Below are 23,769 nucleotides of genomic sequence, written 5' to 3'. Positions count from 1 at the left end.
ATGTACGGTGTGATGGTAAAGCCCTTAAAGACGAATTCCCAGGTGATCCCAAAGAGTCATAAAAGGCAGGACGTAAAAGGTTAAAGAAAAGAGAGGTGAAACATCTCATTTCTCTTGTGCATTTATAAAAATTGATAGCCCGTTATCCAGATGCTGATGAATATTTTTACAAGCTATAAATGGCAACCAGGAGTCTAAAAATAGACACTGTGCTGCAGACTTGTCTGGCTTAGCTACATCACTAGAATATAAACAGGCTCCCTGGTGTCGTTTCAGGGAACTCTCTATCAAACCAGACTGCATCCTCCATTTTTCTTGCTATTTTAAAAAGAAAATAGCTGATACTGCTTGCATTTCTTTTAGTCCTAGCTTTTAATATAATTGCATTGCTTTCCCAGTTTTCCTACAGGGATGAAATCATCATCAAGCCTCAATGAATATTTCAGCTGCCATTGATTTGATGCACTTTCTTCTCCCTGGCAGAGCAGGGAGGCAGGGGAAGTGCCTGTCAGCACTGCATGGGCTGTGCTTGGTGTTCCCCAACCACTCTGGCCACACATGGACCTGCTGATGTCCCCATTACAAAACAGGGCTGTGGTCCCCCCTCCCTGGATCAGTCACACCCAGGCATAGCTCATGCTGAGATGCAGAGATGCAGTTCTTGTCCCAGCAGCCCCAGCACATGAATGCTGCCCCTTCTGATTCATAAAATCAGACATGGTCCATTCACCCTCCGGAAGGAGAGCTCATGCCTCTGATTTATGAATGGGGCAGCTCACAGCAATTTCAAGCTGATGTTTTAAAACCATCATATTAAAAGCATTAAGTGCTCTAACAAGAGCTAGTAACTTGCACCAGCATGGGGGAAAAAGCCAGTATCAGTGCTCAGAAAGGATGCTTTAAGATCTTTGAGTCCTTTCTGTAACAGCTTTGAATGTCACGGGCAGTACGAAGGAGGCAGCAGTGAGTCTAAGGAGAGTGCTACATCACCTGCTATGCAACGTGTTTGAGAAGAGGTTGGGAGAAAGCACACAAAGCACTGCAGTGACAGCATTTCTCCTTTCTTGCTGGAGTACCGAGATGCCTCTGTGTGTGCATGTGGATGGCTTTGCAGAAAGTGGTTTTCCCGAGGGCAGGTGAAGGGAGAGAGAACTAACCCATTGCTGACAGGCAACACTGCTTGAGGACACTGTGCTCTGAGAGACTCATGTTAGAGTTTTAGAGCAGGGGTATGTACAAATCACACATCCTTTCACAAACAGACACAATAGTACACCATCACCTCCCCAATGTATATGAGATTTAAATACATAAAAATTGATACATCAAAAATTGAAGGGGGGAACACGTTTCAGGCCAGCAAAAGCTGACACTTTAGGATACATGTGCTCAGAGTGTTCTAAACAACCAAGGATTACAGGATCAGAGATGCTTCTGGACCAGGTGACTGAAGGGGCTGCAGCAGGAGATGTTAGCATGGCAGGGTGTCACTGAGCTCTGGTAGCTCTGTGGCTGTTGTGATGCTCACTGGAGACCTGTGGCTCTGCAAAAGAGAGGACTAGCTCCTCAAACAGACGTATCCATGCTCAGACTGATAGAGAGGAGAGACAGTAAAGAGATGAGAACTGTTTCCAGGGAGGAGATGTGAAGTCATCCTTGTTTCACATTCAGTGGCACTGAACATGGTCAGGGGCTGCTGCTTTCAGCTTAGGGAGCAGAGAAAGATAAAGAACATGATGCCACATACAGGGACACAGCACTGCTACTGCTGAAACATCCCCACTGCACCACTGCAGCAGCACGGTTCCCCTGCAGCATCTTACCTCCTGCTTGTTTGTTTGGAAAGGGTCAGTTTGCCTGCAGACCAAGTCAGCTCCCATTTCTGGGACTGAAACCAGTGTCTGTGATTACCATTTAGCTGGGGTTTTGTGCAACCAATTTGTCCTGCTTTGCCTCCTGTCAGGAGAGGGACTGGTTCCAGTTCCTCTTGAGAAGGGTTTGGGAAAGGTGTGGGTTTGGGTTTTTTCCTCCCTGCAGCAGGTTGGAAAGTGAAACAAGGCCCCAAAACCCTTCATCAATGAGAAAGCCTAAAATAGAGTCACAGAATCACAGAATGGTTTGGGTTGGAAGGGACCTTAAAGCTCATCCACTCCCAACCCCTGCCACAGGCAGGGACACCTTCCACTAGAGCAGGTTGCTCCAAGCCCCTGTGTCCAACCTGGCCTTGAATTCTGCCAGGGATGGGGCAGCCACAGCTGCCCTGAGCAAGTTTCCATAGTTCTGGAAGAAACTTCCACAGGACTGGAAGAAAACGAGCCAGGAATGTAAATGTGTGGAAAACCAGGGCAGTGGCATCTTATCGGTACCAGTTTTGAGCACCAGCACTGTCCCAGCACCCTTCCTCACTTGAGAGCATCCCTGCAGTGGGAAGAGGCTTTCCCAGATCCCACGTCCAGGCTTTAGCGTGGGGCTAAATCCGGTGCAGTGTTAGAAGGAAACGAAGTCCCCAGCAGGCAGGAAAGCTGCTTTGGGTGTGAAGCAGGTTCCAGGGGAGCCAGGCTGAGCAGCCCGCTCCTGTGGTGGGTTGTATGGGTGTAGCAGCCGTAGCTGTGGTGGCAGGAACATGAGGTGCGGGAGGACCAGGCACACAAGTGCTTACCTTTGAAAATGCTGGTTTTATCCCGCTAAAAGAGGTTGGAAGCCCCACGAAATCCAAAGGGAGCTGAGGGGAGGACGCCCTTCACCCCCTCCTTCCCCCTGACCCCCCCCCTTGCCGCTCCGCCCTCCCGCCGCACGGTGGCGCCCTTCGCCGGGCTGCGCCGATGGGTGGCGGCGGCGCTGCCCGGCGGGCTCCGCGCATGCGCAATCCGCGCTGCCAGGCCCGGAGGCGGCGGGGACCAGCTGCCGGTGCCGGGTGAGCCCCGCTGCGAGCGGCCGCGACCGAGCTGGCGGCGCGGGTGGAGGTGAGTCTGGGCGGCGGAGGGGAGCGGCCCTGGCCCTGCGCCGTGCGGGGCCCGGTGTCCCCGGGCGGGCCGTGTCTGTTGCCGCTTCCCGGCGGGCAAGGGCCTGGCTGCCGCCGGTTGTGTTCGGGCGGCGGTGTGCGCCCTGCGGTGCTGTCACTCACCGCGTCAGGTTCGTCCCGTAGCGGTTTGCCCACCTCCTTTGGCTGCTGTGTCCTGTCCCTGTTTGTTCCGGTACTCCGGATGCTTGTCCTGTGCCCGCAGGTGACCCGAGCGGATTGTGTGCTGTGTGACGGTGGTTAAACGTTTCCAGGGGTGGAGAGTTATGTTCCATTGAGGTTTTCCCCCCCTCCAGGCTTAGGGCTATACAGCTTTGCTGAGTGACTGAAGTGCTTGCTGCCAGTGTGGAAGGTTTGTCATCATACAGGTGGTTCTGGTGCTCTGTCAGGAAGGAGGAATAATGTGGTTAATAGTCAGAGGTGTATGGACAGCTTTTAGTTATAAAACTGATAGTAATGAAGCATTGAATCTGTCTAGAGGGTGCTGAGGCGCTGGCACAGGGTGCCCAGAGAAGTGGTGAATGCTCCATCCCTGGCAGTGTTCAAGGCCAGGCTGGACGGGGCTTGGAGCAAGCTGCTCTAGTGGAAGATGGTCCTGCCCATGGCAGGGGTTGGAACTGGATGATCTTAAGGTCCTTTCCAGCACAAACGAGTCTGGGATTCTGTGATCCTGATATCTGTCACGCTAACAGCATTGTACGTGTATAGTCCTGTACAGTAGGTTTTAAAAGCTGTCTCCAGAATCAGAATGTGAATATAAATTGATGAAAGCAGCTGTTAAAAGTGGAATATCTGTTAGCATCTGGGATTGTTTTTGTGCTGCTGTAAGTGCAGTTATTTCATGCATTACCCACCCAACCCAGTCTTTTGTTGAGCACTGCCAATAACCATAACCCAGTTCATTGCAGAGATCATTTAATGCCGTATTAATTCTTCTTTTATTCATATTTGTTGTCTACTGCACAGTTGACTGTCAGAATTTCTTTCTTTATCACAAAGCAAGAAAACATCCCATTTGTCCAAAAGGAAAACACATCATTATACCATCCACCTTCTTTTTCAGGAAAAAAAACATGCTTACTACCTTTAAAAAGCTGCCACTGTGGAGAGTTCAGGTTGGATCTATTTAGTATGGAAGCTTTAGCTGAAAACCTAAACAGGTTTTTGCATGCAACAAGTAGCTGATTCTTCAGTCTGTAGTTAATATAAATTGCCTCTTGCTTGAACCACAACTCTGTGTGTAAAAGATGAAAAATTGCCTTTTCTTGACAGAAGAGTGGCATCAGTCTAGCTGGATATGGTGGGGCTCCTGCAAAATTCATTTTGAAAGCAACTTTACACTGGGAGCAGTGTTCTGATTCTAAGTCCTCTGTGATGCCCCATTATAAGCCGTTTGTGGCGTATCCAGGTTAAGATGAGCAGTTTATTGTTTTACCATGAATTTTTTCATCTATTCATCATGAATTCACTTAGATGTAGGTGGAGTGGTACCTACACGGACTTACCACTTCTGTAGTGTCTGGGATTTCTTCCTCCCCTCACTGACCAAGCCATGTTCTTTTATGTCTGTGCTTGTTAACTAGCCAACATAGAATCATAGAATAATTAGGGTTGGAAAGGACCTTAAGGTCATCCAGTTCCAACCCCCCTGCCATGGGCAGGGACACCTCCCACTAAACCATCTCACCTAAGGCTTCGTCCAACCTGGCCTTCTGTCATTCCATTGCAGCCAGACCCAGCACATCAGCCTCCTGTTGTCCTTGCCAGGTACCAGCCCCAATTGGCATCTTATGTTCCAGAGGGACATATGAGCATTTGAAGATCCTAAAACCTCTCTCTCTGTTTTGTAGAGACAAGAGATAATTGATTCCATTATGTGTGCCTCAGCCAAATACAACACCCGGGGTCCAGCCCTCATCCCGAGGATGAAAACCAAGCATCGCATCTACTACATCACGCTCTTCTCCATAGTTCTGCTTGGCCTAATTGCCACAGGAATATTCCAGTTCTGGCCTCACTCCATTGAGTCATCCAATGACTGGACTGTTGAAAAACGCAGTGTCCATGATGTGCCTGTGGTCAAGCTTCCTGCTGACAGCCCCATTCCTGAGCGGGGAGACCTCAGCTGCAGGATGCATACCTGCTTCGATGTCTATCGCTGTGGCTTCAATCCCAAAAACAAAATCAAGGTATACATCTACTCACTGAAGAAGTATGTGGATGAATACGGGACCTCGGTGAGCAACACCATTTCCAGGGAATACAATGAGCTGCTGACTGCCATCTCTGACAGTGAATTCTACACTGATGATGTAAACCGCGCCTGCCTTTTTGTGCCATCCATAGATGTCCTTAATCAGAACGCACTCCGTATCAAGGAGACAGCTCAGGCTTTGGCACAGTTATCCAGGTATTTCCTGAAATGTCAGTGTGTGAATTTAAAGAACACAAAGTGGAGAAAACTAAGGTTAATGCAGGAGGGGAGGATGCAGTGAGTCAATGCCAGAGCTAGGCTTTCACAGAACTTACCATCTCTATGTGGAGAATACCTTTCTAATTGCTGTCTGTTTCTTCTTTTGCTTTAGGTGGGATCGAGGCACAAACCACTTGCTCTTCAATATGCTGCCTGGAGGGCCACCAGATTATAACACTGCCCTAGATGTTCCTAGAGATAGGTATGAGTTTTGTTGTGTTTGAATGCACAGACATTTAAAAATGCCAGTGAAGAAACAGAAGTACAGAAGCTGATGCTCAGAAGTGCATCTCATGACAAAGGATGTGCTCCTTAACCTTTACAAAGCTGGAATATGACTTCCTTCTCAAAAAAAGGGCGTAGAGAAGTCCTTGTCTTCTGTAGGACTTCTGTTTGCTCCTGAAATCTGATGGTTTAGGCCCATCCTTAATTTTATATGGGACGTAGCTGACAGCATTTACTCTTAACTGTTGGGCTTGCTGTAAGGATGGAGAATCTTGAGGTTAGACATATATATTGTATGTTACTAAAGCTGAATGCTTTACACAGTGTCCCATTTGATGCAAATTAGAAGTTAAAAAATGATTGTAACTGCAGCTTTCTGACACAAGTCTTCAAGGGCTTTTTAAAGCAGCTGCTCTGCTTCATAGAACTGTGGTGAATTTCAGTTGGTTTTATTGTCTTAACAACTACACTGTGTTAGTAATCGAATAAATGCTCTTAGTTATTCTCTGGCAAGTGTGTTATGAAAATATTTTATTTTCCTGAAACTTAAAAGGCACGAATCCTGAGCTCAGTTTTCCCTTCCAGAATAGTTTCCTTTTGGAAGAGGAAAAGAGGTTGTAAGGCAAATAAAACTGGAATAACAGTAAGACAAATGTGTTTAGTTTAGACACCATTACTGAATGTTTCTACTGGATTAGCCTGTATGTGCTTAGTTCTGCTGCATTAGGTCCCCTGTAACCAGTCCCTCTCTTGAAGGTCAAGGTTAACTTTCTTCTGCCAAACGTCAACAAAATCTTGCCTGACATGAGATCTTTGCTAAGATCATTGTGTATGGAGTATATCTTGATTCATTTGCACCAAAGGTGATTTAAAACATCCTTCAGTGCCAGAACAGAACATGTTTTTTCAGGATATGTTCAAAGAGTAAGTTTACTTATTGTAATTACATCACTGACTGTGAAGCAAGGCTGTAGGTTTTTACTTCTCTGCATGAAATTGTGTTACTTTCATGTGGTTTAGCCTGAAGAGGGCAGTAAAGCATCATTCCTACATAACCAAACCTGTTATCTCTTAGTAAATACTTGCATGTGTTATCTTAAGATTTATACTTCTTAAGGGGAATTTTCACTTAATGATGCTCTGCTTATTGGAGTATACAGCTCTGAGACTGTGTATTTGCAGATGCACATGTCTATTGAAGAAATAGATTCATTAATTAGATGCAGTAGAGTTCTAACACTGTACAACTTGGGTTTTTTTAAACTTCTTTTTCTATGTCAGATGTCCATTCATATTTGGTCTTACGTGACTTGGCTTAGTATGCAGGAAGTGTATCATTTTGGTAGGTGTTTGTTCTAAGAGTTTGTTGTGCTAACATGGAAAGTAAAGTAATTGGAATAAAACACCCAAATCTATTTTGGCATGCAGCTGTTGTCATAGCTTGCCAAACTGACTCACCCTGCAGCTGTATGATCGCTAGCTATAACACATAAGAGAGGCAATAACAGTGCTTGGGATGGAGAAAATGTGGAAACTCCTTTTTGTAGGCAGCCAACAGTTAGACTGTATTCAGTATAGTGCAGAACCTGTACTACAGGGAACTGATGGTGCATGAGGTTATGGTATGATTTTGGAGAACTCTGGAGTTCTTAGTTCGTGTCTAACAGAACAAGCAACCTGTGTGTGTGTGTTTTAATTTGGGAATGTCTACACTTACAGAATGGGTAGTTAACAAAGTGGTGTAGCATCACAGTTGTTTGTAGCATCACAGGGTGAGAGGCTGCGGGCCAAGATGAAGGTACATTGGCAAAGGTCACTTGGTTGTGAATGAGTGGTCTGAACTGCATCAGTACAATTCCAGAAAGACTGTATTTGTGGGATTTTGTGCATCACTCATGAAATACACAGGTAACATTTGTGAAGTTTGCATAGGGAGCATGGCCTTTCTTCCCTATTTGGCACATATCAAAGGTCATACATAGCTGAACAGGAGTGAATCAAGAGGTTTGATAGAGTTGTGTTCTGTTGATTTGCTGCAGAATATTAATTCCAGGTAAAACAAGACTTTATACACAAAGGGGAATTCAGTTGTATTTTTACATCTGGAAAAGTCTTTAGCTAAAAAGTTACCTCGCTGAGGGGTTGTTTGTTTATTAAATCTTTAAATCCAATTTCCAAAGACAGTGTAAAAGCATTTCATTCCATAATTTCAAAGATGGAAATCTGCCTTGTGGGCATGGAAGCTGCGTTGCTGGTATTAGGTGCCAGAACATATGTAATCTCCTGCCATAAAACTTAAAAAATGAGCTCTTTATTATTTGTTAATAAGTACTGTTGAATTTGGTACACTTATGAGGATGAAAGGATTTCTTTTGCAAAGCCACTCGGTCGCTGTAGAATTGAACATATGAGCTAAGGTAAGTTTTTGTTCTGCTTCAGTTGATGAATTGGGTTTCAGTGACTTGTGAAGTTTGGCAGAAAGCTCATGGTGATGGCAGCTGGGTAGCAACATTTACTGCAGAGGCCAGTTGGGACACTTCCTGCAGAGAGAGAAAGAAGGATCAATACCTGAAAAGTGGCAAAAAGCTGCTCAGGACCAGGCTTATTTCTTGCTGATCGGTGCAATTTAAAGGTTATTTGTCTTGAGTACATTAGGAGTTAATGTCTCTACTCTCTTACTGCACAGTACAGTGAAAATCTGAGTGGAGTTATTTAACTGGTGTTGATTCCCTGTGGGTTTATTTAGGTAAAAGTCTGCATGACACACACCTGCTTTCTCAAGGCTGATGAGGTGCTGTCATGTTTTCACCGGATCCAATTAAAACAATCTGGTTGTAGTTTCCCAATTAGGAGGGGTTAAAAAAGGAGGAGGGGGATATGAAGTGCAAGACCAGCAACACCCAAGACAGTTTTTTCTCCCTGCTTATAACTGAGTTAATGTGGATAAGACATGGAACATGTGGCTTCAAGGGTGAGAGCTAGTTATAGCAGCATTGTACATGTCACCCAAAGGGACACTGGGAAGGAATCCAATATAATCACTTGATTTGGAACATAAATTCTCACTCAGCAGCATAGCTGATTTATCATCTCGTTCTCAAGTTGATTTCTCTTGCTCCTATAGTTTGAGTTCTGAGTGAAGAGGAATAAAAGGGCAAGTTGTTCTGATTTTGTAATTGTCATCAGGCTGAAATGCATCTCTAATCCAGATCCTCTAATCCAGAGCCTGGGATTTTCAAAGGGCTTCTTAAATGACACTTAGGACTGCTTGCTTGACTATGTAGGTGAAGTCACATTTGTGGCAAAGTGTGCTTGTGGTGTTTGCATGCTGAACAACTGTACTGTAGGTCAGAGCAGGAAGTGAAGTATCCCATGGGACATCTGATGGGAGTTAGGCAGAACATACCGGTGTCGATGTTCCAATGGGAAAAAATGATAGGTATGGGATTATAATTAGCTATGATGATAATTTGTTGTGTAACAGCTGTGGAAAAACGGCTTCTCCAAACACTGTACTAAGGATTTCATTCAGTGATACCTGAAAACAAGGATATCAGCTGATGGATTGTCAGTGTGCCTACTGTAGTGGTGTATTTGTGTTCTGCTTCCTTCCACAGTGAAGGAGAGAAATGATTTGGAGAAGCATTTTCTCCAAACTACTTTGTATGGTACCTTAAGCAGACCCAGTCTCCCTGGGGCAATATGAAGTATCACACACCCTGCTGTTTGGTGACAAAGGACTGAAAGGTTGATCAGCTGTTTGAGAAGTTTCACTCAAGAAGCTGAATCTGAGCTTTTGGCAATAGGATGATGTGTTCGTGGTGCCACCTGGTCACTGGGGATGACATAACAACTGGAAAGCTGATGTCCTCTACTAGCGTGTTTCAAAGCCTGATTTGGGGTAGGGGATAGTAACAAGCCATTTTTCTGGCATTGTGAATGATGTATTGCTTTATTCTATACACATTATTCTCTTCTGTTTCTTAAAGCTCTTCTGTGTTGCAAAAGGTTGTCCCATCTAGGAAAAGGTCCCATCAGGGTCATCCTGTTAGGAGGTTGAATTACATCTTAATTTATCGGTCTTGGATGATTCCCATGCTTTCTGGCACATAGTGTCCCAAAACAGTCTCTACTGCTGGGATTTAGCTTCATAACATGCAGAGTTCTTATTGTCATGTTTTCTGTGAATAGCATTTCTCACTAGTTTGTATAATCCCTGTGAAAATACAGTTGCAAATAACTCCGTTTTCTTTTCCAGCCTGAGAATTTCAGAGTCACTGAAACTGTTATTGTACCTGAACTTATGTCTGGAATACAGCTTGTCTCTGACACTTTGAGAGCTGAGGTATACCCTATTTTAGTGCAGGCATCGAGGGGTATTTTAACTAGTATAAATAATTGACAGTGTATTTCTTTATATTAAAATTGACTTGGGACATACAAGCTTGCAAAAATGCAAAGTTATCACAATGACTTCAATAAATGGTCCATTCCTGAGTGATCATACACAATCATAAGTATTCCCCTGATGACTAGATCTAATCTGGCACTAAGCCCAGTCCATCAAAACTCAAGCGAACCAAAAAGCTGCATTGAAAAGCACGCTGCTGACAAAAACTGAAGTCACAACTTATCTCCGAGCATGCATCTTCCTGATGTTCTGGTAATGAGAATCAGTAAATCATGCTCTGAGTTTGAGTGGTCTGCGTACTCTGTTTAAAGCCATTTTCTTGTGTTTTTCCAGAGCTCTGCTGGCTGGTGGAGGCTTTTCCACGTGGACTTACCGGCAAGGCTATGATGTCAGTATTCCTGTTTACAGCCCCTTGTCAGCAGAGGTGGATCTGCCAGAAAGAGGACCAGGGTAAAGGAACTACCATGAATTGAGCAAAGTATATTCAATATCCAGTTTAATATTGATGCTGATAAAATAGAAGTATAGCTACTAACTGGTTGGTGGGCTTGGGCAATGTTGTAAGGGCTGCTTTTAATAGCTCTTACTGTTAAAATATATGATGGTTCCAATGCTAAAAGCTTTGGCTCATCTGCCAACACGTGGTTTAGCTATAAACTGCGGATTTCTTTTTGAGTGATTCGGGTTTTTTCCACTCCAGAAGCTGAATTGTGAAATACTACAGCATGACAATTTTTCCAGTAGAATTAGAATCAGTATTTCCATTGAACTGACAAGGTATTTAGCATACAAAGAAAAACGGTTGTTATGTTTGGTTTCTTTAAAGTGTAAGTAAAGCTGGGCAGTAATTCAAAGCCATACAGATTCCCTAATACATGATCACGTCAGGCAATTTGCTTTAGGATACTTAAAAGCAAAGTAACAGCAACAGATCACTAATGCAATGTTAAAAGCATTGTGCTATACACCCTTTGTGACTTTAAAGAGATGGAAGGGATCATGGGGATCAACATGAATGCCTCAGGTAGTATCGGCCAAGCCAAACTCTGAATGAGTAAGAGGAGGATAGCAGTGAGGATGTGATCTTTACCTCTGTGTGTCTTACGGATACATTCTTCATAAATCAGTTTAGATGTTTTTGTGGTTCTGAAGTCCTTTCAAAATGACATTGAGAGTTTGGAACAGGAGAAGCCTGCAAATACAGCTCTGAAGGGAAGCAGCTCTTGCAGAATGAATCTGAAGGAGGTTAGTGTGGTTAGCTCATGAAAAAGAAAAATGAGAACTGATTTGATTATGGGAATAGTTACATTCAGAGCTTAGAATTCTGATGTTATCTTTTCTAAAGTAATGGAGTAAGACATAAACACAAACGACGCCCCCTCCCTGACCTTGTAGCTGGAAGTAAAACAAGACAAGTGGGAAATAAAGCACTAATTTTAACAAGGAATGTAAGTAGCCATCACACTGAGCTACCGTGGAAAGTGGTAGTTTCTCTACTACATTCATGTCTTCAGAACAAGAGTAGGTAGAAGTCTGAAAGACATGTTTTGATTGATTATGGAAGACCCTTTTAATATTTTATAAGCCTCTTAGAGTGAAACATTGTCAGCTGTGTAATTAACAGTCTTACCTCTGTTATAGTTTAAAAGATGGGCAGACTGGAATAATGGGGTAAATGATGTGTCAGCTGATTGTGAAGATCAAGTTTAGAAGTGCAGGAACTTTAGGTCCTTTTTTCTGATAGTATCCTACAGAGAATATGAATTACTGAAGTTGAAAACTAATTGAAAGGGTGCTGCCACTATTGGTCACAAAAAGTTATTGTACTTTGGCTTCAGTTGTCTTCTCTGGTAAGGGCAATGCTCTTGCTATGGCTCTGAGCTGCTCCAGGGAAGATACCACAGTCAGCTACAGGCCAAACTTGTGCTGCAGTGGTTTGCTTTGCTTGCACCCTCTATGGTCCTGCTTGTGATGCTCCTGGACCAGGCCAGTGTAGAGACATCTGGTTGCATCCCAGTTGATTCTTCATAGATCTCGAGTATTACTACAGTCTACTACTTTTACTGCAAATATTACGGAGTGAAAGCCTGGTTTGTATTTCTGCCTGGAAAGCATGAAGGTGATGATAGGCATCAGCACATACAGAACCAAATGTAAGGAGAGATGCAGTCATACTGTTCACATTCGTGTAGTCAGCTAAATGCTTTGTCTGGTTTTAGGTCGGATAAGGGAAACTGTTATGTGGGAGCTGTTGCAGTGCCTGAATCTGTGTTCAGTGAAGGTGCTGGAGCTTCCGTATTCCTCAAAGGTGGTGGTTCTTGTGTGTGTGGAACAGACTGTTGTCTCCGGACTACCATCTAGTGGCCAGTTAGCATTACTAATTGAAACACATTCACGAGTTCGATTGTTTTATGCAGGCGTACGACAAGGGGATGGTGCTCGCTTTATGCAGGAGTATGACAAGGGGATGATGCTCAGAATTCAGGCTTGCTTGGGATGAATTCTTACATTCCACTACACCAATGTGTTATTTCCTGGGAGCTGGGATGTACTTTTGTAGCAAGATTTGATATAACAATTTTGGAGCATCATAGGATGATGGTTGTTTTAAGGAAAAATTTGGCTTTAAACATGGCACAAACCTGCATAATTTGTAGCTGGTTACAGGCATTTATTATCACTCATCTGCAGCAGTAGTTCCTTTGTTTTTAAGGCAAATCCTTTTTTATTCCCCTTACAGAGCTGAACTGGGGGGTTTTGATTTACTCTCCTTTTTAGTTGGATTGTTTAAAACATTTTAATTCCACCTCTGCTGGAAATATATATTCAGTAGAGCTGCTGGTAGCAAGTTGGTAGCAGCTGGAGGCTTGCTAAAAAGAATGTCTCATCTGTTAATTGGAGCAACTAAAGTGACCAGCATGAAAATGAGTAGAAGAGGTGAGAAGAGCAGCAGGAGAGGTCTGACTTTATGAAATGTGTGTTTGTATGTGTGTTTTCAGAGCTGTAAATTAAAGATAGCATCACGTGGAGTAGAACTGGAATCCTAAGTGCAGGCTTCGTGTTTCCTGTGTTCTTTTGGCAGCGTGAGGGCAGGCACTCGCTGTGTGTTCCTTTCAGGGAGGAGCAGTGGAGCAGTCCGTCCTGTTTAAAAGGGAAAGGAAAGTAGATGAGAATGAGTAGATATTACATGAAATGCTGTTTTCTAGCTTTAACATAACTTTTTAAAGCATTGAGTACCTAATTTGAGGCTGTATTCCTGTGTGTTTTACCTCCAGCATTAATTAGGTCTTGAAACTCTTCAGTATTAAGGCACATCTTAAATATTCATGGGTTTGGAATATGGTAGGAGTTGAGTGTGAATGGGATAATGGGTCTTCAGCTTTGTCCTGGAAATGTTGCTTAAAAGGGACAGAACTGAATCACAGCTAATGAGATGAGCTTGTCCTGTTACTGCTGTCACTGTATCAAGACTATATAAGCGTAGGGTAGGTGAGCTGTCAGTTCAGTATCTTCTTTTTTCACTTAAAATTGATAAAAAAATATGTGGGAGGAGAAAGTAGCAGCAGCATTCAGTGTCCCATCTATTTTGTTACAGTACACAAACACCAAATGAAAGAATAAACAGTCCTGGCATCAATGACAAGCTGTTTTAATACATAGCTAAATCATGTTTCTTTCCATTTGTAATAGAGGTTACAATGCAAATGCCTGTTCTAATGTAATAAGCGCTGCTTCCAAGTATTCAAAGTTGTAAGTTATGCTGAGCCACTTACTATCCAAGATTTAATTATATTACATTATTACTCTTTCCAGCCTTGTCTTGAATATTACATGGTCTTGGCAGTGTGTCTACATCTAGTTAATCTTGCTCTGCTTTTCCAGGATGGAAGGAAATGTGTTCTAGAGCATCTTGGAAGCAAACTCCCAGTGCTGTCAGGTAACCCTGCTGTGTTTTTTCAGTCCTCGCAGGTATTTCATCCTGTCATCTCAAATGTCCCTGCACCCAGAGTACCGGTCTGAGCTGGAAGCACTTCAAGCTGAGAATGGGGAATCAGTGTTGATCCTAGACAAGTGTACAAATCTGTCCGATGGGGTCCCTGCTGTTCGCAAACGCTGTCACAAGAATCAAGTCTTTGATTATCCTCAAGTGCTTCAGGTGAGGTTGCCTCTCCTTCAAACTTCTCTTCCACTTGGTGATTGTCTTAGAATTATAGAATCATAGAACGGTTTGGCTTGGAAAGGACCTTAAGATCATCCAGTTCCAACCTCCCTGCCATGGGCAGGGACACCTCACACTAAACCATGTCACCCAAGGCTCTGTCCAGTCTGGCCTTGAACAGTGCCAGGGATGGATCATTTACCACTCCTTTGGGCAACCCATTCCAGTGCCTCAGCACTCTCACAGTAAAGAACTTCTTCCTTATATCTAACCTGAACTTCCCCTGTTTCAGTTTGATCCCATCACCCCTTGTCCTGTCACGACAGCCCCTGATGCAAAGTCCCTCTCAGCATCATTGTAGCCCCCTTCAGATACTGGAAGCTGTGAGGTCTCCAGAGAGTCTTCTCTTCTCCAGGCTGAACAGCCCCAACTTTCTCAGCCTGTCTTCACACAGGAGATGCTTCAGCCACTGATCATCCTCGTGGCCTCCTCTGGACTTGCTCCACCGGCTCCCTGTCCTTTTTATGTTGTGTACACCAGAACTGCACACAGTGCTCCAAGTGGGATCTCATGAGAGCAGAGTAGAGGGGCAGGATCACCTCCTTCGACCTGCTGGTCACGCTCCTCTTGATGCAGCCCAGGATATGGTTGGCTTTCTGGGCTGTGAGCGCTCACTGCTGGCTCATGTTAAATTTCTCATCAACCAACACCTCCAAATCTTTCTTTGCAGGGCTGCTCTGAATCACTTCTCTGCACAACCTGTAGCTGTCTCTAGATGATCCCATTTAGCATTGATAGGGTACTTCCTTGATTTGGGTTGACTTGCTGGCTATGTTTTGAAACTGCGTAATTCATTATGTTAGCTTGGATATTATATCCTAACTTCATTCTTATTTTTAAGAGAACCCAAGGACTCTGTACTTAAGCTGTGCTGCAGTTTGAAAACACTGCTTATGTATCACAACTTCATGAGATGGGTCATGGTGGTCTTCTAGTAACACATGATAATGTCATGTAAACTTAAAAAATGATACAAAGATACTGCCAAATCCAGCAGCAGCGAGAGGAGAAAGTTTTGGAGGCCAGACAGTTATCGCTCACTTCAAAATTGGGGAAGAACATTGGAATCTACACTTTCCAGAGAATAACTGGTAAAGTGACCTTCAGCAAGCATGAATTTAAAGCTGATTCCTCACATATGACAGTCCCAGCCTTGCTAGATAAAGCTTGGAGCAGAGGATGGCTTTATCAATTGTGGGGAAGATTAAAATGGAGTTATGTGAGGATTTATCTGGAGGCAAAAGAAGAGTCCTCCACTTAAGGAGTTTTGACAGATTTTATTTTCTGTATGCAGCTTAATAGTTAAACCCTCCAAAATGATCTGTATAGATGTGACAGACTGAGCTAGAAGACTTGTCAGCATGCAGCTATGAAAACATCTAGGTGAAATGTGTTTCATGGCCTTGGCCCAACTTCCAGAGGCCTTTTGATGTGTCAGTGAAGATAAAACTAGATACCGTTCTCAGCCCCCTGTGTCTCTTGGCGATGCATGGACACAGAGGTGCTTTGGCATGCAGTGTGGTGAAGTGAGCTGTGCCACAGGCCACTGTGCTCTGTCTGTGGCCACCAGCATATAATGTGTCTTTGAACTTAAGCAAATGATGATAAAACAACAAACAAGCAGAGGAAAGGCAAAGTTTCCACCCCTCCTGTTATGTTTTGTAGGAAATATGTTTAAAATTCCTTGTGGAGGAGGGGTGTCACCCTGAGTCCTAAACTTTCAGCCAAAGGGAAAAAAAAACCCACTCTTGTTTGCTTTATTTAAGTACAGACTGGATTACTCAAGGGTAGCAAATCGGGGAATTTATATCTATATCTTGCTATATATGATTTTATAACTCGGAAGAGAGCTGGCACATGCAGAGATTGTTAAAATACTTTCCTTTGCAGAGCCCTCCATCTCCCTTCGGAATGTCTGGCTGATAACAGTGGTGATGCAAGGAGATGTATTTATAGTAACCTTTGTCTAGACAGGAAAAATGGTTATCTGGGCAGATGAGCATGTGTGTCCACATCTGGGCTGCTTTGTTTTTTTTCTCTCCCAGGCCGTACTAGGGTTTCTTCCACCTGCTGCTGTGTGATCCAGTGAGTCAATGGTTAAAATGTGTGTTCTTTCTCTCTGCTCTTTCCATTCCCTGCGCTCTTCTTTTCCTTCTCTTCCTGTCTGAGAATGGGGGAAGGGGGATTGCAATCACAGTTCATCCTTTCCAGCACTGCCTTTATAGGTTTCCTACTAGACAGGCTCTTGGGCTTCTGGGTTGCTAATGCTTCCTGTTTGCAGTCTTCTCTTGGAGGAGTTTTTCAAGGCTTTTAGTACTTTATGAGTATGAACACAGGTCTTAACGACTGCTTTAGGAAACAAGTGAAGAGCCAGCAAACCCCCTTGTGTTTCCTACTTCCATTTTGATGTTTTGCTGCCCTGCTGAGCCTTCTGGCTCCTTTTCCTCAGGCCACAGAACACAAGCTGGAGAGATGTTTTCTTATCTGTGGGAGCCCCTCTATCAACTTTATAATTTTTCTTTCTTAGATTTAGGGATAACACTGACTTGGGCTTTTTCCTTGTTTGTGTAGCTGAACTCCACAAGCATTTATTTTGCAATCTGTAGAAAGATTCCTCAGTGGCATTGAGAACTAAAGTCCCCGTTTACAGGGTGAGTGCAGTGTAGACAAGAAGTCTTGTTTGCTGCAGTTCAAACTCATGGCTTTTTGCCTTGTGTGTTGTGGACATGAGTAAGAGGATTATATTCTTCCTTTTTGCAACAGCTTTTTATATCTTTGAAGCTCTGTTTCGCCATCTTCCTTCTGCCCTCACTTCATCACAATAAGTTGCACTGATATAGTCAATCTTTCCTTGTAGATCATACTTTCAAGGTAAGTAATCATGCTTCTTTTTTACCCCTGGAAGTGATTGCCCAGGGTTGAACACACTGCTGTGTCTGAGGTCTTTTATTACTGAGTAAAGTGAGTGATTCCTTCAGGTTTCTTCAGTTGTACTTCTTTTTGATTCTAATACAACCTGTGGGTGGAGTGGTTTGGTTTTAAAACAGTGCAACATTGCTGACATGTGAATACTCTTTCTTTTCCCATCCTTAGGAAATGTCTTCTTCTGCAAAGTGCAAAACTTAGCCAGTTACTTCATGCTTTATGTTTATGCAGTTGGTTATTTTTATCTAAGTGTTGAACCCTATGGCTATTTTTTTAGTCAATTTATCCATATAATGTCAAACTCTAATCCCGTAAACCATTATTCTTGCTAATCCTACCAAATTTTAAGTATTGAAAGGTCTAATAACTATGGTCCTAATTCTGCTACTCAGGTAACTAAGGAACACATGGAATATTGTTGCACGTAGGAAAGCTTATTTGGTCCATCACTGTTTTACCTGTGAGCCACTGCAAACTGCTTTATACTTAGAGTTCTTTCTGTAACTACAATTTATGTAACTGTAAATACTGTGAGGGCTTTATCTAGCCCATGATTTCTTTATTTGCTTATGAAAGTACTATCAAAAATGTCAAATGCCTTTTGAAGTCGAGATGTGAAATCTATTGCTTTTCTACTGTTTGCGGAGATGGGTTGCCCTGTGATGGAAGAAAATCAGGTTGGCTTCATACAGTTTGTACCCAGTAAGTGCATGTTGATTGTTGCTCATCCTGTTATGCCAAACTTTCAAAATTTAACTTATTTTTCTTCTCAGTTTAGAATTCTGTAGTTTGTCCATTAAAACAAAGCATAGAATGGAAATACAAATCTAACATTTCCCTTTTTATCCTCATCTGTGTGTTGGATACCATTTGTTGACAGGAATCTACGTTCTGTGTTGTTCTACGTGGCGCCCGCCTGGGACAGGCTGTGCTGAGCGATGTTCTTCAAGCTGGCTGTGTCCCAGTGATCGTTGCAGACTCCTACATTTTACCTTTCTCTGAGGTTCTGGACTGGAAGAGGTTTGTACCCTCACTGTTGTACTTTGAATCCCTGCATAAGAGACTTCATTGCATTCAGTGATTTGAATAAGATCTGTATGATAAGTCAAGTGTACTGGGCACTACAGGGAGTAGAATACAGGCTAAGATACATGCAGTCTTTGCCCTTGATATATTATGCATCGAAAACAAGTGAGGCAGAGCTGACAGAGTGTTTGATTATCTTGTAGCTGATCATATGTTTTCTAAAACAGACTTGCTTTGTTATCTTGTGCTTGAATTCAGTGAGAACTGGTCTGCATTCAGGCTCTTTTAAGGAAGGTGTATGCATCACTTAAAAGCTAAATTCACTGTATAGTATCATGATTTCTAAGTTCATCTGGGACTGAAAGGTATAATTATTCTGTAGCTGAGTACACTGTGTTAAGAGCTTAGATTATTTTTCCAGGCATGCATTACGCCCAGTTGCATGATCTTGGGATAATATGTACAGAAGTTACTAGTTTGCATACATAGCACTGTATATGCTTTATATGACTCTTTGTATGTGTATTACTCCTTAGTCACTTCAAAAATCTCAGCTGACAGCAAGGCAGTGGCAATCCAGAGATGAGAAATGAGGATTTCTGCATATCTGTCCCTTCCGTATTTATCAACTTGTCTGTGCAGATCAGTCCAAGGCTTTTGTGGCATTATCTGTGGGCAGACTGGCTGGTGCTGCCAAGGAACAGCTACAGAATAATCAATTACACTGAGAGAAGACTGCTTCTTTCTGCTAATATCTTCTGAATGTGTCTTATTAGAATGGGATAAGATTATGGATTGGAAAAGTAGTTGACATCTTTTAATGTGAAACTTCTTTTTATCTTACCATTTATTTTCTGTGGTTTTTTTGCCTATAGGGCCTCTGTTGTCATCCCTGAAGAAAAGATGCCCGAAATGTACAGTATTCTGCAAAGTGTCCCCCAGCGACAGATTGAAGAGATGCAAAGACAGGTAAAACAATGTACTGTGTTTAAATGATTTTCCTGTATTTATGGTTGGAGTGTAGGTTCATATACCTGCCTTGCTGTGAAATCTGTTGGAATGCAGAAGCATCTGTTGTACTCATGTTAATACTTTATTTGACCCCCTTTCTTTATGCCAAGCATATGCATTCACCATCACTTTTCAATGTGGTGTCTCTACCCATCACTGGTGCAGCTAAATGTGTTGAACAGCAGCTGTTGATCAGTCCTACATTACCCATCAGGTGAGGGAAGTAAGAATATTGCTTATGGTTGTGGCTGCAGAAGACCACTTCAGTAGGCAGACCTACTATATTAATGTATTTGCTGTTGTGAAATACAACATAGGATCTTTAGCATCCACAGTGAACGATGCCCAGTCATCCTGGGTTGCAGCAGACCTCCTGAAGAGAGAAGCTGAGGTTTTAACTAGTGCTTTTTCATGTAAAGATCAGGTGGTATTTGTCATGTGTGGAGACTGCCAATTTCTGCCAATGTAGTCAAAGTCCACTTTCTACATCTTGGGATGGAAGCTGTCACTCAATGCAGGTGTACTGCCTACTCTCATATATTAACATACTTCTGATGAAATCACAGTGCATATTGGTTTCTTTTTTTCACCATAGTATTGAAATTATATTAAAAAAGAAGTTCAAGAGTCTTGCCTTTATCTCAAAAGAAGTTTTGGTTTGTAAATAAATTTTAATCACTCAACACAAGAGGGAAGTATTAAATCCATAATGTTCTAAGTATTTTAACAAAGTTGGCAGTTTCTCTCAGTTACTTCTTTGGTGACTGAAAGAGCTGAGATCACAAACTGTCCAGACTCATGAATGAAGTCCGTGTTGGCTGGGTATGTAGTCAAAAGGAAATGTCTTATAGTTTACTCCAGCTGATGCTGATTCCTGTCTGTTAGCTTTGCTGTTACAGACACTATTAGTTGCTTTAATTCTAAGCTCCACAGATGAGGACTGTTAGCCATGTGAGGATTTTCACAAAGTGTGAAGAGTTTTGTTGTCAGATTAGGGCATAGAATTCAACCACATTGTTCTTCCGGTGGCTGGAATATAGAGATTACATTTTGAGCCAGTGAAGAAGTAAGAAGTTAACATATATTGTGAACTTAGTATCTAGGATCCTTTCATCCTTGTCACCTCATTGTACCCAAGCGTGTACTGTTATAAGGTGAGATGGTGTTACTGTTTTTCCTGATAGGAATTGAGGCATAGAAGAAGTAAGAGCTGAATATGTAGGTAAACAGTAAACTGTGATTTCAGGTGACTTTTAAAGATGCAAGAACTGTGGAGGCATGTTTGTGAAATTCCCCCACCCAGCCTTAGTTGCAGTCATCTTTTGTGTGGCCCTTACAAAAAGCAACCCAAGGTGTGGTTTTTCAAGGTGTAACCTACAGCATTCTAGTTCTTTCTACCTAGACAATGCTAAAACTGCACAGTGCATATTAATACTATGCGGGAGAAAATAGACTCTCAAATTTAGCAGTAAATAGCTTTTCGCACCTGAATTCTGTTCCCAGCTTCACTTCATCCTCTGGATAGAGAAGCTGCAAACATCACAGCAGCCATCAGAGGTCTCCTTTCTCTTTAGTCGCATCACCCAATGAGCTCTTTTGGTGGGGCCCACTGGCAGCACCGAAAGTTGCTACCCCAGGGGATGGCAAGTGAAAAAGTAGCTTTGCTCTTGCAGGTCCTAGAAACATGGTTTTGCTCTATTTTCTATCTCTGACATGAATGTAGTAAATACTAGGGACTTTTGCCTAACAAAGCTTTAAAACTGACATTAACAATCCCTTGAAGTGTGCATTGATTTTTTTTCTTACTGTCCATTTTACTAATATCATAAAATAATCATTGTGGGATAGTGTTCTGCTACAGAGAATGCACTTGGCATTATGGAAAGCTTACACAGTAATTTTAAAGTAGGAAATCAGGAAACAACACTTGTTTGTTTTAAGAACAAACAGACAAAACAAGCCAAAACCAACCAAATAACATTCACAATGAAATAAATCAGCAAAACCCCTCTTAATTCAGGTGATCAGTAGGTTATCTATATTGTCTGTAGCTCCATAAAATTAAGTTAAAATAGAAGATATTTTATTACCCAGCATGCAGTCGTAGCCTGTGCCTGGAGTGAATTTTGTTGGGTTATAGATGGTTTGCAGTAGTCATTGGGTCTAAAGCATCACTGCAACTATTGGAAACAGTAATTCTGTTGACCAGTGGTGGGAAGGATGTTTTCTTACTCTCACATCTTGATGCTTTTGTTAAGGATATAGATGTGTATTTTGGTAGCAAGAGTATCAGGATGAAATCACAAGGTCTTTCTTGTCATTGTGAATTTATTTCTGGCTGCATATTGAGGATACTTAAACATGTTATCCAGACATTTCATGTCCTGGCAGTCTTATTTACAACGCAAAGTCCCAGTGTAAGCATCTGTGAAATTCCCTTGCTGACACATGGTTCTATGTTGTAGCTATCTGATAAGGTGAAAATGTACTTAGTGACTGATATTGTGTGGACTGCCAGTAACTTGATTGCTTTTCCTTATTGATAAATATGCACTAATATTCCACCTGTGCTACAGATTCTTGTTTCCTTCCTCCTCATCAGTGTCACTGTTGCACACTTGCTGTCTTCCCGTTTAAATGGTTTGGGAAAGTGTATTAGGACTTTCTGGCTAGACAAAACGTCTTCCCAATATTTTTTTAGTGTCTTCACTTCACTGGCAATGTGCAGGAATCAATGAATAAAGATTCACAAAATCAGGCTAAAGGGGTGATAGTATAGTAGAAGAGATAATTTGAAGTTGGAATGGACCTTTTGAGGCTGGTGCTAAGGGTAGTTCAGGAGCAAAGTGAATTTGGGCTTGCTTTTGCTGGCTCTGCTTAAACTATTAAGTACCACTCAGCTGCCCATGTGGGATGGGGAGGAGAATCATCTTCTTGGGCAGGGAGTTACTAAAATGAAACTCAGCTAATACCCATGTATAGAATGAATCTGCAAATGAGCTGGAGTGATTAATACATGTTTTCAGATGTGATCTACAGCACTTGTTTATTCTGTTTAGCCATAGAAGGGCTACAGAAACTTTTGCAGGTAACCCATATGTCTCAATAATATTTAAGCAGATTTCTTTGCTGCTTCAACTTCAACTTGAGGGGCTAATCACGTAATTCGTATACAATATTTTGATGCTTGTTTTTTCTGTCAAGTGGAAGAGGACTGACTTGGAACTGGTCTTGTTCTACGTTTGTCTTGTGGTTCTAGTTTTCTCTGAGCATTGCTCTTATCAAGATGGAAACAGATAATCACAATGATAATGTCTGTTCTTGTTTTACATTGTGAGACATTTGGGTTTGATGTAACAATGACAAAAAGATTGGCCCACAACTGGTGTTAAAATGAGGAAAAAAAGATCTTTGCAAAGCGCTTTTATTAAACGGGTGTCAAAGTTGCCTTGCAAGATCTCACTGTTCCCTTTGCAGTGAGGATGTGATTAGGTTTTTCAAATAAAGATGGTTTTGTTGCACATAAAATTCTACTAGGGGAGACAGTATGTTTTTGGTGAAGACTTGTGAAACATGCTTTGCCAGTACCTGCCAATTAATGTACTTTAATGTAAATTAAGAAACCAGTTGACATGTTCTGACATGAATATGGTTGAGATCATCCTCTTCTTAGCCAAACAACAAATCCTTGCTCTAAATTTCTCCTGGTTTGAGTAGGATAAAGCATGCATTCATCTTACCTATCAGAACTGCTGGGTCTGATAACCTTTGTGAGATTGAAGCCTTGCTGTCCGACTGCTTTGGTTTCAGTGGTTCTCTAGATTATGACTTAATTCTTAAGGAAAACCTGTCAATTAAGCCAGATCTTATTGTAAATGTTAGCTTGTCAGGTCTCTTTGTTGATTACGTGCTCTCTTTGCAGCATTTTATTGCAGTTGATACTCCGGTAATCATGCATCAAGGTTAAAATATATATTATATGGAGGTACTTCTGGCCATACCTCTGTTGGAGAAGAGAGCAAAGCTCTTAAAGAGAAGTCATTACATTTAAAATACCTCAGAACCCATATTTGAACGTATTTTCCAATAGCTTGTACAGTGATCAATGCAGACATGGTGAGGATGAAATACAGGTGCTTTAGCTTTGGAGTCATCTGTGGCTGGTATGACCTGGGCTGTGATTTCCTTTCCAGTTTTACACAACTTTGTTTTGCTCAGTTGTTTTGTATATCATATAAACCAGGAAAGAGATTTATTGGTTTGAGCAGTGCTGAAGTGTGGGAAATCAAAGTTAATTTCTACTGTCCTGCTTTATACCTGATTGTGCTGAGATCTCTGGGGTTTAACTATATTAACTTACACTTCTGTTGTTCAAACTTGCAGAACATTTTGCCCTCAACAATTGCTGGTTCAGTTCTCTGTGTTTCCTCACAAAAGGGAATGGTTTATGTGCTCATAGC

At 42.2% G+C, this 23,769-nt stretch overlaps 1 protein-coding gene and 1 long non-coding RNA gene across 2 annotated transcripts in view; one reads left to right on the top strand and one right to left on the bottom strand.

The window, feature by feature from the left end:
• Positions 1-1,273: 1,273 nt before the first annotated feature.
• Positions 1,274-2,758, bottom strand: LOC134172649 (uncharacterized). Its single transcript, XR_009967974.1, has 3 exons — positions 2,660-2,758; positions 1,824-2,087; positions 1,274-1,706 (listed from the first exon to the last, which is right to left on the bottom strand). It is a non-coding gene; the product is annotated as an uncharacterized LOC134172649 (long non-coding RNA).
• Positions 2,759-4,869: 2,111 nt separating this feature from the next.
• The window catches only part of EXT2 (exostosin glycosyltransferase 2), a 77,996-nt gene continuing 59,096 nt past the window's right edge, over positions 4,870-23,769 (top strand). Inside the window, exons 1-6 of the mRNA XM_062635927.1 lie at positions 4,870-5,429; positions 5,605-5,694; positions 10,462-10,578; positions 14,089-14,284; positions 18,153-18,292; positions 19,174-19,267. Coding sequence (XP_062491911.1) covers positions 4,894-5,429; positions 5,605-5,694; positions 10,462-10,578; positions 14,089-14,284; positions 18,153-18,292; positions 19,174-19,267 — 1,173 coding nt within the window. The 5' untranslated portion in view covers positions 4,870-4,893. The remainder of the gene's footprint in view (positions 5,430-5,604; positions 5,695-10,461; positions 10,579-14,088; positions 14,285-18,152; positions 18,293-19,173; positions 19,268-23,769) is intronic.

The sequence above is a fragment of the Pezoporus occidentalis genome, unplaced genomic scaffold (genome assembly GCF_034315485.1).
Source record: "Pezoporus occidentalis ecotype Australia unplaced genomic scaffold, CSIRO_AGI_Poc_V1 ctg46, whole genome shotgun sequence".
Classification (NCBI taxonomy): domain Eukaryota; kingdom Metazoa; phylum Chordata; class Aves; order Psittaciformes; family Psittacidae; genus Pezoporus; species Pezoporus occidentalis.
This window is presented reverse-complemented; position numbering and strand designations above follow the sequence as displayed.